The sequence below is a fragment of the Balaenoptera ricei genome, chromosome 18 (genome assembly GCF_028023285.1).
Source record: "Balaenoptera ricei isolate mBalRic1 chromosome 18, mBalRic1.hap2, whole genome shotgun sequence".
In the NCBI taxonomy this organism is placed as follows: Eukaryota; Metazoa; Chordata; class Mammalia; order Artiodactyla; family Balaenopteridae; genus Balaenoptera; species Balaenoptera ricei.
In genome coordinates, this window is record NC_082656.1 from 12,081,738 (window position 1) to 12,097,238 (window position 15,501).

General features: G+C 40.7%; 1 protein-coding gene across 2 annotated transcripts in view; it reads right to left on the reverse strand.

The window, feature by feature from the left end:
• DCLK1 (doublecortin like kinase 1) overlaps positions 1–15,501 on the reverse strand; it is a 328,932-nt gene that overhangs the window by 15,489 nt on the left and 297,942 nt on the right. For both annotated transcript variants that reach the window (XM_059902575.1, XM_059902574.1), the window contains exon 16: positions 5,884–5,997. In XM_059902575.1, the coding sequence (XP_059758558.1) occupies positions 5,884–5,997 (114 nt within the window). The remainder of the gene's footprint in view (positions 1–5,883; positions 5,998–15,501) is intronic.

Sequence of the window (15,501 nt, forward strand, 5' to 3'; positions counted from 1 at the left end):
ACGACTGGATAGAATTCTTAACCCAGTTAAAAAAAAATCGATACCTCCCATAGTCCCTTTTGCTTGAGCAGATAAGCCAGCTAAGTAATCTGACCGTTACAAAATGTGGAGAAATAAATTCATGCAATATCTAGTACATAAAGGGATGTACCAGGGGGAGAGAGGTAACAATAAAACAAAAACAAAATGAAACAAAAAGGTGGAGAATTTGAAAACACAAGCTTACCAACACACACAATGCATTCTATAGCTCACTGTGCTCGGAGGAGCTTCTATGACTAAGGTGTAAATGCATTGTTTCATCCATCTACTAAGGTTAAGGTCGGGCTTGATGATTTTAAAATGACAGTATATACTTCTATAGAACATATACTAAGGTACTATTGTTCTTCCATTTGTTAAGGGACAAAACACTAGAAATCATTGTTTTAATTAGCAACATCAGGCAAATGCTTTGACATTAACACTAAATATACTGTCCTTTTAACTGTAAGGAAAATTGATACTGAGCATGTGCAATGGAAAGAAAGCTGGCAAATGTCAGTGTGAATAATGGGGTGAAAAAAAAGAATGAGGGGGTGTGGCATCTCAATCAAGATTAAAATGAAACTGATAAAGCAGCATATGGACTGGATAACAAATCAAAAGCATGTTTATCCACTGAAGGAACTGGTTAATGGAGACTGCCAGCACGTTGCCATGGAAACACTGACTTGAGCTGCACCATCTCATACCTTATCCAATACATTCCTGGTTGTTGGTAGTAGTCCAAAGACCCTGATCTCTTGATGGTAAACCCGTGGTCCAGCTGAGCAGAGAGAAATGGGGGCAACTCAGTGGATCGACATTGTGCTAAAGTATTAAGACTCCAGACCAAGCTGTTCTTCATTGACTATATATGTATATAGAGTTACGATGCCTCTTCTGCAGGGTGACTAGCTAATATCCTAAATCTGCACATTGAAAATAAAAAGGCGAGAAAAGACACTAATCCCCCATGAATATCTCGGAGGCCAATTTGCTAGAAAAGATCTAATTTGTCAAACAAGGTTTTGAATGCACATTTAATAATATCCTCTCAATTTCAAAAGATATAAACACGTCTTCATATTCTAGAGCAATGGAAAATGCTTTACAATAAAGTGCTGAAATCAGCTTTAGCCACCTAAGAGAAAGCAGATTGGACGCCCCCCCCCCCACCAAATCTTACCCCATGAAGCTTAAGTTTGAGGCCTTCATAAATATGAAATAAAAGATGAAAAGAATCAAGTTTTGAATCCCCATAAATCACAGCAATTTGGATTTCTTAAGAGTTAATCTTCAAAAGCAGAGCTACTCTTAAAGGTGAATCAATTACATTTCTGAACTAAAAAGATATGGTATAAAACAGTAAATTTTCTCCAAGAAAATATAGAAAATAAAATGAAAAATAATTTTCGCTGTATATTAAAAAATTGCTTATGATTAACAAAAGGTACAATAAATAGAGGACAGGATAAGTTCTCAAAGTTGTTCCTCCTGGAATAAGTTGTTAGCCTTTGGCTACCTAGGAATAAAAGATTCAATCCCCAGATTTGAGAAACAATAATCATGACGTATGCCCACTCCCCTATTCTGCCCATGAGAGGATGCAAGTTGACCACCTTTCTTTCTGGAGAGGCTCATGAGTGCTTTCAAGTGTGGTACTGGCATGATGCTGATGACAGTTTCTACTACAAAATTCACAAAGGCATTTCAAAAACATGCCGGGGCACTCATTCAAACTAAAAACTGCTCAGAAGATTCGGTATTCTGATTATAAACTAGGCTATCCCAGTGTTCACGGAACAGCAATGTGAGATTTTAATCTTTTTTAAAATGTACAGTTCGTTTTATTTAGAAAAAAAAAAAATTGAAGTACACTTGCTGTTAGGAAGATGAAGGCCTGCATTTCTGTTTCAGCCCAGGGATGTCTACTCAGTAACTGGCTCTTTATTGCCATCTACAGGCAAAGTGCCCCATAACTCCGCATTTGGGAATGCCCCAGTGCAGAGGTCTCTCGCTTTAGAAGGAAGCTTCCCACTATCACAATTATTTGCACACTGATTAGTATGGATTTGTTCAATTAGACTGAAATGCTCTATTTGCATGACCAAAATGCAAAAGAAGAACTCGAAAGCATTAGGAAAATTGTTGGTTAAAATAATAAACAGCATTAAATGAGGAAAAATAAATTGGAAGTGACATCTGAGTCATCGGTTCTTCATCAAGCTGAGCAAATCTAATAACGCCTCCCTCCCATCCCTCGGCTCTCAAGAAGTCCGCCGTTAAAATGTCATCTCTAATTCCATTTTATGTCTATAAATTGCATTTTAATAACCTTTTGTTTCCCCTTTCTCTGTTCTGTTCTGGGTTTCTTTGGTTTGGTTTGGTTTGGTTTTAATCCCCCAACCACTGGGAAAGGCAGTGGAGGAACAATGGACGCAGACTGTTGTAGTTCTAAGGACAGCAATGGGTTTCCACCTAATCATGTCACCTGACCTAAATGTCAGATACCTTTTCTCCTTCGAGAAGGGCTCTATGATGCCCGTGAGCCTCCAGCTGGTAATTACTCTCCCAGTCAACTCGAGGACCTTAATATAAAGTTATCATTTGTCCTCTCTTTGGTCTTAATAATGTAAGGGGTGGGAGGAAGAGAAGTAAAAAATGACAACACGAACAGAAAACATTAAGGTTCAGAACCATGAATGCATGTTAAACTACACTCGTGTCATAAATTACACCTGTGATTAGAGTCTGTTTGTTATGACAGTATGCTCTTTTCTCCTTTGTCATTCCGAGAAAGAAAAAGTGTCATGAATTCCTTTATGAGCAGATAGTGAGGTTTCTAACTAAGGCAAGAGAATTACCGGTTAAAGACCAATGATTTAATTGCTGATTTTCTGAAAAAACAAGCAGATACTCTGTTCTGAACAGTATATATATTTTCTAATTTTAAAGGGTGTATATAATTTACAAAAAAGCAGTCCTATAATAGAGGCAGTTTAAAATAAAATACATCATTTGATAGCCTCTGGGGAAAGCATTCATGCCCATGGGAAAAAATTCTGTCTGCATGAAATCTATGCTGAAATCAGGTTTTTTTCCTGTGTTTATCAAATAGAAGTCATAATGGTATTATATTAATTACAGAAATTTCTATCATGTGGGTGAATCAGTAATTATATTCCATTATTAAATTGTCAAATGATCTTTATAGAATGCACCATTTATGAAAGCTATTCCTTCTACCTCTCACTTACATTCTGTCTCACAGCAGAATATCGTTCCTTTGCAATTATACTTTAGCTTGAGTTGGGGATATTATTTAATGCCAGGGCTCCTTTATCTTGTGATGGTCCCCTGAGTCTAATTCTGTGCACTTTAAGAATGGGAACATGGTTATGGAGTATACATTGACTTATCCGGTGCTATTTTGAAAGTTAATAACAAAGGCAGCCAACCTGGCTCGTTTCTAACTCCCAGCCCTGCCCTGCACCTAGTGACCTACCCCAGTTTCTTATGGAGGGTGTGGACATTTATGAGGGAAAAGCATTCTGGAGAAGATGCATAAATGCATATATTATGGCCGGCCAGCTTCTCCTGAAATACCCCCTGAAATTTACAGCCATATTCTCTTTCATGTTTGAAATATTAATGATAGTGGTCAACATGTGAATTGCGCTTTAGAATTGACAAGGCACTTTTTCAGATATTTCTCCAAAAAGTCAATTATTTTGAGCCTGAGTTAAGTTGATGATTTTTTTCACAACTTTGTAGTGGATAAAGAGATTAAATAAGCTTGCAACTAATGCACAACTCAGCATCACACAGCCCATTTTACAATTTATATTAACCAGTTGGTACAGTCTCCATAGAAACATGTTAGTGATGAACTGAGAAACTGATATTAAGTTGCATTCAAAATGGTCCAGTCATAGAAAAAAAAAAAATCAGTTGGACCTTTAATCTTCAAATACTAACTGAAGTTTTTTTTGGAGATCTACTTAGATGATGTTTTAATAAACTCATATGGATTAGGTTTCAAAATTTATCCAGGTTTGATTAAAGTAGGATTTCCCCTCCCATCTGTGTTGTCTGTACATTGGAGAATTGCCCTGAAGTTCCTGCTCTCAATCATTACAAGACTCCCAGAATACTGTGAACAAAGCATTCTTGAGCAACCAAGGCAAACTTAACCAAAGACTAGTTAAAATAAAAGACCAGGAAAAACGAAACAAAACCCAAAATGACAGAGGTGGGAAAAGCACCCTCTCTAGCAGTTGTAAGCCCTCAGCAGGAGCAGAAAAGCAGTTCTTTTCATGGACAAGTGTGCTGGCAGTCCATTCCCAAAGAAAATTGTGGAAACAAACATTTTGGAATATACTTGTGTCTTACATGAATGATGAAAGCAGAGGATAGAATGTCTGGTTTCCCTGAGAAGCACCATGAGATTGTTACTTTCAAAAATTACTGATTGAATATTAGCTGATAACAAAGAATGCTGACGATCGATGAAGACAGGAAGGACACTGCGCCTCTACACTGAATTTCCTTAGAAAGAACTAAAGAGAGAGAGAGGGCCAGAAGAACAACTTGCAATGTTAAATCCCCAGTAGCACTGAGGAGCATGGGGAGAGAGTATGCATTCTATTTAGCGCCGTCAGTGTACTCCTGAACCAGTAACTCATGCTCATGTAACTCCCTGCTGAAAGGGTTCAATCAAAAAACATGAAACGCAACTAGTCCAGGAAAGTATATGCATGCATTCGTGCCACCTGCAAATTCTGGAAACTCCTATTAAATATTTAGTAACCCAGATCTGGGATTGGTTGTATCAAATAGGTCACTTAGTTATCTTTTGCTTTACCTGGAGTTCTAGCACCACCAAAAAAGAAAAAGAGAAAGAAAAGAAAAACACCTGTAGAAGTAGTTAAATATTCAGTATTGCTGACGAGCATGATGTATGTTTAGTAGCATAAGTACTTTTAAAAATTCGAGATCATAGTGTCTAAGTTCTTTGTTTTAAAAAAGAAAAACAGCTCAAGTGATTTCACATTGAATATGCTGTTAAAATTTATGTACTCTGAAAAAAAGAGGAAATTATTAAAAACTCAAGTAATCTGGGACTTGAATATATTTACTCTAGAATATGACACTGGGAAGTATGAGGTTTCATTATTTCTCTGCCCAATTTAATCTTTGCCTAGAGCTGCTATCAAATTGCATGTAGTGTATGTCTGCATGTATGGAACAGAAAAAAAAAAAAATCCTCCTGCAGCCACATCAACAAAATGGTGAATGTTAAAAGACTCTCCGCTTTGAAAACAGAAATTTCTAAGGCGCAAGAAATCCTGATTTCTTTGGGTGTTCACAGCAATTCAGTTTCACTGAAAATCTCACTGGGTAAGCATCCTGCCATGTTTTTGGCTTTCGTTTACATCTTGTACAAAGATCTATAGTGTTCCAGTCTCTCTCTGCCATGTCCTCTCTTTCAGCTCCCCTCCCCTCCCCTGCCAGGTCCTGGCAAAAGGACACTAGGAACTCTTTTTCTCAGAGCCCAGAAGTTTGCATTGGCACAGAGTCCAATGTGGGGGAGGTTTTCTGCTTTAACAAATAAATCATGAAATTAATATATACTGCAAGGCACCCTGGAGGTGTTGGATAATGATGTGACTCCCAGGGAAATGATCAGCAAAAACACATCATATATATAAGCCCCAGACCTCCCCCAGTGCTTTAAATGGTCGAGCTGTCTAAAGAAATGACCCATTCTGCTGTCTCTGGGTGGAATCTCCTGAGTAATGCCCATCTCTTAGGTGGAGTGCTTTGAAAAAGTTATAGGTGGATATTTCAGATGCTTACTGCTATGACAGAAACTCCAGCTGCTGTGCTATTCGGTTTCGGGCCTGTGTTGAAATGCTTCTTTATCTTTCCTGCTACTGACAGCTGATGTTCATTTTCTGGGAGGCCGTCATCCTGGGGAAAAAAATAAAAGAAATTTAAAAAAAGGAGAAGAAGAAAAAAATGAGATAAATAGAAAATGAGGCCAAGATATTCCAGTAACAGGCAGTAATCTTAAAATTCATAACATTTCAGGAAGAAACCAACCAATGTCCTCTCATTAAACACTGTCATAGCAAGTACTGCTTCAAGGGCTCCTTCATTTCCACATTTGCTCTAAAATTAATTTGCTGTGTCTTCTTACCCTCTGACTTTGTCCCTAAATAAAAAATTTTATTTCTGTTTTTGGTTTCTAATAAAATTGATTTCAGCCATCACTCTAGAGACATATGTCAAAGAGCAAGTTAATCTGGACAACCAAAAAATAAAAAAAAAAAATCAATCTAAACATTTTTTTTTCTAACCCGAGAGTTTTATCCTCTTAGCCCATCATACCGACCCAAAGCCAAGGGAAACTGACGGACCTGGGCTCAGGCAGGAGCCCATAAATAAACTCAAGCTGGTGTCACAGCTACTCGATCATCCATTCTATAATCCCAGACAACCTTCCAGGTGGAAAGTTCTTCCTTAAGTTTTAAATCTTCCTTGCTGCCTTCATATCATCTGTTATTATGACATATTCTGCATTGGAGCTCATTTTAACTAAGGCTTCTGCTCTCTGCCTGAGCCATCTATGATGGAGACCGGACAGATTTCTCTCCTTTGCTAAATACTATTAGAATAACAAGAATCAGAGTCATAAGTATGCAGCACCACTCACTAGTGTGTGATGAAGAGACTGCATCATCCTTGAAGACAGAGTGTGTGTTTTGTTCATTACAGAATCCCCGGGTCTTAGCATGTACTTTGGCACATAGTAGATGCTTAATAAATATTTGTGGAGTAAGTGAATGAATGAATAATTAAGTGTTTGTTACTATCTATTTAAACCAAAATTCCTGGCAAGACTTCAATGCCATTCATCATTTTCTTTCTCTCCTTCCTCTCCATGATTTTGCATGGAATTTCTTGGCTCCACCCAAGAAAATAAATTTGCTGCTTTCCAAGCACAGCGTGCTTGCTCTTTTACATAACCTGGTCTCTCCATATGGGATTTACTCTTTTTTTCAACATTTGGCTGGACCAGGCACTACAGTAACTGATGGGGAAATAATAGTGGCCAAAAATACTCATGGGCTTTGCTCTTATGGACCCTGTGGTCCCTCTTTCTCTTCAAAACTTGGGTCCAAATCACCTGTTCCAGAACATTTTCCCCCTATTAAGCACAATCCATTAAAATTGTTCTTCCATAAACTCCTAATCCTTTTCTCATTATTTATATTTGCACTATTTACATTCTTTTTGGTGTTAGGTGATTGTGTGTGTGTCTGTGTGTATATATATATAAAACTTATACACATGTTTTTATATATATATATATAAATGAACTCTTGCCCTTTTGTACCACATCTTCCACGTTTTCTGTAATCTTTAATATAAGCACTTGGCTCAGTGCCCTGTACACAGTGGATGCTCAATTTATGATATTCTTGGGCTGATTTATTTATGATATTCTTGGGCTGATTTATTAATGGCTAGAAGAAGGAACAATTATTATGCTTATTGAGTCACATCTGAAACCAAATCTAAAAGAAGGAGGCTTTCCAATGATGCAGAGTGTATTCAAAATTAAAAAAATAAAAATTCTGTATTGTGGAAACAGAAAATGAAGGTCAGTTAGGGTACCAGTGGGATGATACTTGGAATGGAAACAGGGTCATCTGAAGTACCTACTATATGCAGGGCTGCGTTGGGGATGGCAGGGTGGGGAGAAGAAGTGATCGCTGTCTGCCAGACCCTCGCGGGCTAACTGGGAGACAAAGTTTGCACACCCCACATCAAACAGTAAAACAGACCAATAAGAGAAGAAAGACCTGTTACCAGGCAGTGTGCCACATGGCTCAGCTAGAAACACAGGAGTTCAGAGGAGACAGGACGCATTTTCAGTTAGCGCAAACTTCACGAGGAATATGGAATTCCAGCAGGTCCTTGATGGTGGGAGTGTACTGACAGGTAGAGACGGGAGAGGTGATGTTGGCGCACAGATGTGCCTGAGTGGGAAGCCACAAGGCATGTTTGCCAAACAATGAGTCAACCATTCCACCTCTAGTTAAGAGTTTCCATGGGAGAGTGATGGCGAGAAAGCTGAAAGAGCAGGAGAGAACTGGCCACAGATGAGTCCCCAGAACATCTGGAGCTGGAAGCCTTGGTCTCAATTAGGAATAAAGCAGTGCTCTTTAATAAGAGGGGTGTAGGGCTTCCCTGGTAGTGCAGTGGTTGAGAATCCGCCTGCCAATGCAGGGGACACAGGTTCATTCCCTGGTCCGGGAAGATCCCACATGCCGCGGAGCAACTAAGCCCGTGCGCCACAACTACTGAGCCTGCACTCTAGGGCCTGCGAGCCACAACTACTGAAGCCCACGCGCCTAGAGCCCGTGCTCCGCAACAAGAGAAGCCACCGCAGTGAGAAGCCTGGGCACCGCAACAATGAGTAGCCCTGCTCGCCGCTACTAGAGAAAGCCTGCGCGCAGCAACAAAGACCCAACACAGCCATAAATAAATAAATAAATGAATAAAAATTTAAAACATTTAAAAAAATAAGAGGTGTGTAAGTGCAGGAAGTGTGAAGGACCACCCTCCCTTTATTCACTTCCTGACTCTACAAGTGAAAGAGAAGTCGCAGGATAACCACAGAGAATTAGGATTATACAGTCTAGAGTTTTAAGCACAAGGGTGAATTCAGTGGTGTATGTAAAACACTTTTTTTTTTTTTTTTTTAATGGTGTATGAAACAACTACCCTTGGAATCTAAATTAGACTTTGGGGAGGAGTTAAACATTTGACAAGGGATGAAATGATGTGCCTTTACTGAAAGTCTTACAAGTGTCATATCTCGGGCATAATTTGGGGTTCTGCCTGAAGGAAAGGGGGCAGCCGGATACAGTGGTGCCCCATTGGGCCTCACTCCCCAAATTATACAGGTACTTCTAGTCATCTCTTAATAGAGCTCCAGGCTACGTAAGGCAAAGCAATTTGTATGAGCTTTAGATTATAAAATAGTAAGGAGAGAAAAGGGTAAGGAGGGGAGCAGAGTTAAAAGACAAAGGCACGGAGAGGAAGGTGACATGAGATAACCATTATGTGGCTAATAATTTACATATACGATCTCCTTAGTCCTCAGATTACCTTCTACAACATGCATTGTTAGTCCCATTTTGAAGATGAGCAAACTGAGGCTCTGCAAGGTTAAAAAATTTGCTTAAGGTCACAGGGCTAGAAACTGGCTGAGTCAGGCCTGAAACAGGTTGGAACTCTGTGGTCTTCCCACCACACTGCATTGCATTGTCAAGGGCATCAGGGGCATTGGTTACTAAAAGAGGTCCAGAACTGTGAAATGGAAGGATGCAATGAGTCATCTTTTCCATGATGAAAGTCACACAATGGTAAGGAGGATTGAATTTGGGGCTGAAAAAAACAGAGAATATTTGGACAGGGCTTTAATGGAGCCTGGGAAGCATTTGGACAGAGGTCAGTAAAAGGGGTGCTGAGCACTTCAGGGGGCCCATGGGAATGGAGTCAGAAATTAGAAACTTCTCTGCCCAGGAGATGCTGGGCACCCACTCATCTGGGATATGGGAATGTGGCCCGTGAGGGCCGGGGCTCTGGAATCCTCTGCGGAGCAGGCAGTGCCAGAAGGCCTGGCTGACACAGGGTGACAGGAAGGTGCCCTGGGTCACAGTGTGCGCCTGTGACTGAACGAGGGCAGATATGAAGGAAACAAACAGTAGGGACTCCATCGGAGCAGCCTCTACTTAACTTCCTGAGGGAGAATCAGCCCTTACTGCAGTCCCATCTCCTCACATCCCCACCACTGCCATCTTTGCCAGAAATTTCCCTTTACCTGGCTCTTTTTTTTTCCTGCTAGCTTTCCAGCTAAAAGCTGGCTCTCTCACCAACCTCATAATGGACTCTGTTACCATTTCCCAGCTCTGTCCTGGTCCTAATCTCCTGTCAGACTCCTAGCAACTCTTTCAGATGCTGGGGCCTGGGGGTTCAGGCCTCCAGCTTTAAATTCTAGTGCAGGTTTTAGCTTCCATGGGTTATTAGTTCATGTTGAAGCAATGAAAGTAGTGAAACAGTCCTTACAAGTTGCCAGGGATGCTTTTGACATCATAAATCTTAAAACATTTCAGGATTTTTTTTCCCAATGAATTAAGGTGCCTCCGCCAGAGAACGTAAAACACACATACACGAGTGCGCACACACACACAGACACACACACACCCCAGCAACTAAAAAATCTGCAGTCTCTAACAATTTTGAAGGCTTTGAGCATAATTGGATTAAAAGACAAGCAACTGGCTTAGCAGGGCCCTAATCTGTACCTGAGGCATCCAGATTGATGATGGAGATTTAGCTAACTTACTATCTTGCATCAATAAAATAAATAGGGCCATTAAAAACGTACATTTTTATATATACATCTTCATCGCCACTATTGTGAATAGATTATGTGCCAAAAATGTGCTATGAATTTTCCAAACGTGACAAACCTGGCAGTATGCTACAAATAGTTCTAGTATTATTACCATACATTCTTGTGTGTAGTCTCCGGGAGTAGTTTCTGAAGTTTGACACGGGCTGGTTGTGGTTTGTTGGCGGTTTTTGATTTAGAAATCCCCATCCACTCCCTGGCAGAGCGTTGCAACTGACAAGAACAAAACTAGTTTGCAAAATGGAAAATGAACCCTCCCAGCTGTCTGGAGGAGACCTAGCCTCCTGGTCTCCGCTCTGCTAGCGGATGTTGGGGAGGAGCGAGCCGTCAGGAGGGCTGGGGGGCTTGGTTGTGAAGTCATTCAGCGGAGTGAATGCCTCTCTTTCCTCCAGGAAACCATTCCAGGGGTCATGCTTTAGAAAACCCTCCTCCCTTCATGGAGTTTTGTTTTTGAATCATGGATCTGGTTTTCAGTCTACTCAGTGCCAGACTCTAGTATTAATAATAGCTGTAAATTTATGAGAAGCATGGCAGTCTTGAACAGTTCACTACCAGAATATCCTGACTTCGTTTTAAACAATCCCAGGTACATTAGCATACTCTCCAGGAGCGGGTCCATTTCACAGGCCAGAGTGTGCCCCCTCGACTCTTGTTAACCTTCCCCAGCTGTGCAACATCCCAGGATTTCTGAATCTCTTAGCTTGGCCCCATGTATCCTTTATGTCTACAATTCACTCTGCTCTCGGGGAGAAAGTGTAAAGTAAATTAAGATCCACCTTAGAGAAAGGAGAGGGTAAGATGCCCAAATGGAAAGTGGAATTCCATGTCATCATTTACAACTTTATTTATAAGTTGCACATACTGATAAGTGGTTTTATTTATTATTACAGTATCATTGGGGGTTCTCTTAATTTCTAACAGCAATTAGAGGAATGCTTATATATTTTTGTATGGGTAGCACTGATTTTTATGAGCATAGAATAAAAAACATATTATCTAGGCTCTTGTTTTTTCTTCTTCCTTGGGTTCTTTTTTTCTTGTTGAATATCTTGGCTTAGCAGTATCTTTTCAAAAGAGTAGGTACGTGAGAAAAAGGAGGTAAAATAAAATTTAAAGGCCAAGAAGATGATAGTAAGTCTTGCACCAGCTAAGTAACTACACTTGACTTATTTAAACCAGTCCTTTCCAGTAGGACAGAGGTTCTCTGTATTGGTCTCACATTATAGTCACCTGGGAGCTTTTAAAATTCCCAATGCCCAGATGCCTGTGCCCATCAGGATCAGAATCTCTAAAGGCAAAACCCAGGCATCAGACCTCGTGCTAGAGACCCCACTGAGCTTCGTGCTAGAGACTTCTTTGAGCCTCAGTTTCCTCATCAGGAAAAAAACTGAAGGTAAAACACAGATTTGTAGAATTATAGTATTGAAATGGACCTTCAATCTATGGCATGAGGAGAATAACAATGGGATAAGGTAGGTCAAAACTTTGAAAATAAAAATCCAGTAATAGTAATCTATTTGAAATAGATTGCTGATAATTTAATCCTAATTACACATCAAAAAAAAAAACACTTTGGAACTGTTATTTAAGCTTATGAACTTAATCACTAACCTGCATTTTCTACCAACAAAGTATCATTTGGGGACAAAGTGACTCAACCTTCTCCCTATTCCCTGGAATGATCCAGATATATTATCACTGCCTATTCCACTCTCATATGATATGTGCCTAAATCATATGGTTCTCCACTATATGAGTAATAAGGTAAATAAATTTAGCTAGGGCAATTCCTGTCGGTACTTTGCAGCTACCTTAAGAGATGGCTGTGACACTGGAGAACGCAACAAGCTGATAATCACATTATCTACGTGGAGTTCGGAGCACACAAACAGGATCATTTTTTTGGACGAGGGGTTTCCACCTTAATCAAGTTTCTCACACGCCAGTTTCCATTTCATCAGCTTGTAGCCACAGATGATGGAGTTTCGGCCTCCCTCACACTCAAATTCACCAAATATTTACCAAGTACCTACAGCGTATGAGCACTTAAGACTGTCGGCTCAGGACTTTCAGATATAAAATCCTCTCTCCATCCTCAAAACCTGAGAAGTTGATTCTATTATCTCCCATTTCACCGACAGAAAAACAGGTTCAAAGGCGTGAAATGACTGTCCCAAGGTTACCCAAGGTGAGCTGGCGCTCCTTCTGGGGGGTCTGCATCCCTCTCCCAGACACCTGGCTACACGCTGATGCTGCCTTTGTCCTTCTGGCTGGTTAGAACCATCCACTGAGAGGCCTCACTCATGGCTCTTCCGATAACAGAGCAGAGGTCCAGGACACCATAACAGAGTAGAGGTAAAATTCATATATATAACAGAGCAGAGGTCCAGGACACCATAACAGAGTAGAGGTAAAATTCATATATATAACAGAGCAGAGGTCCAGGACACCATAACAGAGTAGAGGTAAAATTCATATATATAACAGAGCAGAGGTCCAGGACACCATAAAAGAGTAGAGGTAAAATTCACATATATAACAGAGCAGAGGTCCAGGACACCATAAAAGAGTAGAGGTAAAATTCACATATATAACAGAGCAGAGGTCCAGGACACCATAACAGAGTAGAGGTAAAATTCATATATATAACAGAGCAGAGGTCCAGGACAGAGCAGAGGTCCAGGATACCAAAGAGCACAGAGACTGCATACAAAATCAATGGGGGCCTAGAGGAAGCACCTGGAGTAAGGTTAAAGCAAGTGACTTTTGCTGACTAGATTTTTCTATTCTGTTGCCCTTGTGCTCTGCTCTCTGTTTCATGAGACTGCCTTTTCGATTCCAAGTGCGCCAGGTGAAAAGGGCATCGTTTATGCGACAGAGAAAATTAGGACACATGGGAACGTGGGAAGAGCTTTCTGACGACTTCCTTAGGGCTCATACGATTATTATTACTTTTCCCCCCCTAGGTAGCACCCTCTGCAGTGATCAGATATAATTTGATCGCCAAATGCAACATGTCTTGTTAAATGGGCTTCCTTTTACGTTCCTAATTTATTTATTTTGATTGCTGGGTTGTTCATTTATTGCACTCGGAGACCTCAACAAACACTAAATGCTGGTTGTGAATGCTTATATACATATTTTTTTCATTTGTTATTTTGAGATAAAGAAAATAATCAATTTTCTAACTTAGTTATTTACTATGTAATTTCAAAAGTTAAGCAATCACTTTATATGTTAAATTTTTTGCTAAAATCACTATCTTTTTTCCCCTTAGAATCTAAGGTCTGTTAGAATTATATTAAAGGGTATTTAAAATTTTTAAATCTCCTAGACAATGCCTTAAATGTTATCCTTGCTTTTAGAAAATGTTTTTAGGAAATCTGAGAGGGAAAACTAAAATGACAGCAGAAGTCCAAGGTCCAGAGGGAGCTGTGGAACCTAATTGCCAGCAAAGTGGGACCATGTGCACAAAGCAGGTTGAGAAGGAAGAAAGTTACCGCTCAGACATGTATACGCTGCCTTAGGAAAACGAACAACCTAATTTTTCAAAGGCAACAGCCAGAAGTCTTCTTAATTTTGTTTCTCTACCCAACTGAGTTAGAATATATTGATATAGGGTCATTTGGTCTGGAATCAGGGCAAGGGATTATTTTGTTTCCAGTAACACCCCAGGCCCCTCACATGTATAGACAAATGCGCTCACATTCGCAAAGTTATCTTACAGCAAATATCCATATCCTGCCTGAGCTGGCTCTGCGGGACATCTCTTCCCAGCCTCCTCCAGGAAGAAGCTCTGGCATCTCCTCCTCTGGGAAGCCTTCCAGGGCACCCTCCCCACACAGGCCAGCTGGGGTGGCTCTTCTCTAACTGCCATGTGACTGTCTGTTGTATCAGACAGAGCTCCTGGAGAGCAGGCCCGACAGGGGGTGGTCCTCTGATGAAAATGTATTTCAAAATCTAAAATGGCTATTTGTCCTCTCTCTCCTCCACGGCTCTTTGTGAGCCTTCAAAGGCCGTGTTTCAAATTCAGATTTTCCACTGTATTCTGTGTGGTCACACTCTCAGTGTTTCCAGCGCTAACATGCAATTTGACAGTTTGTGGACCATGGACTTTTAATCAGCATGTAGATCAGTCCAAACCAGCTGCTGCCACTAGGAGAGTCTGCAGCTGGCCTGTGCCTCTTCCACCCTGCACGTCTAAGGGAGAGGCACCACGACCCAGGTAAGTTACTTTGGAAAGACTGCGACCTTGTGTGAACAATCATTATAGTGATGCTGGTGTACATACAGTGCACTCTTCTGCACTATTCACAGTGCTTTCATGTATAGCAGAGAGAGGGTGATGCAGGGTGGTGCACAGGACTTTAGAGGAAATGGGCTTGAAGTGAGGATACCTGCCTGCAAATTCTGGCTCAACCATAAGCACAGCTACTTTGGAAGAGTCATCCATCACAGCCTCAGTCTTTCCATTTGTAAAATGGGTACAATAATACCCACCCTGCCTCTCTGGTAGGCTTATTATTAGGCTTACATGAGATGCTTCCTAATGTTTCCAACTCCACAGAAGAGGATAACTTTTGTTCAGCACCGTGGGGTAAATGCAAAGGTTGTAAGGCTGGAGGTGACAGCTCCTGGACTCTGGCAGCCCTGCCTGACTATCCCAAGGGCTGAGGGGATTAATATCTTCACACATCTGTACACCAGTTGGGAAGCTCTGCTATGTAAAAATATTTAACAAACCTTAGCTGTATACCTATACACGCTGGCATTCCTGTATATTCTCCTGTCATATATATATATATATATATAACCTCCCAGTGGGGTGGGAGGAACCAGGTTCAGGCATGTAAAGTGCTGGAACCTAGGCCCATGGGCATCAAGTGGCAGAACATGAACAAGATCCCAAGCTCTTGTCAGCTCAGATGCAGTCTGTCTCAACACTGTGCTTTTAATCACACTTCGTCCTCAGTCATTAGTTACCT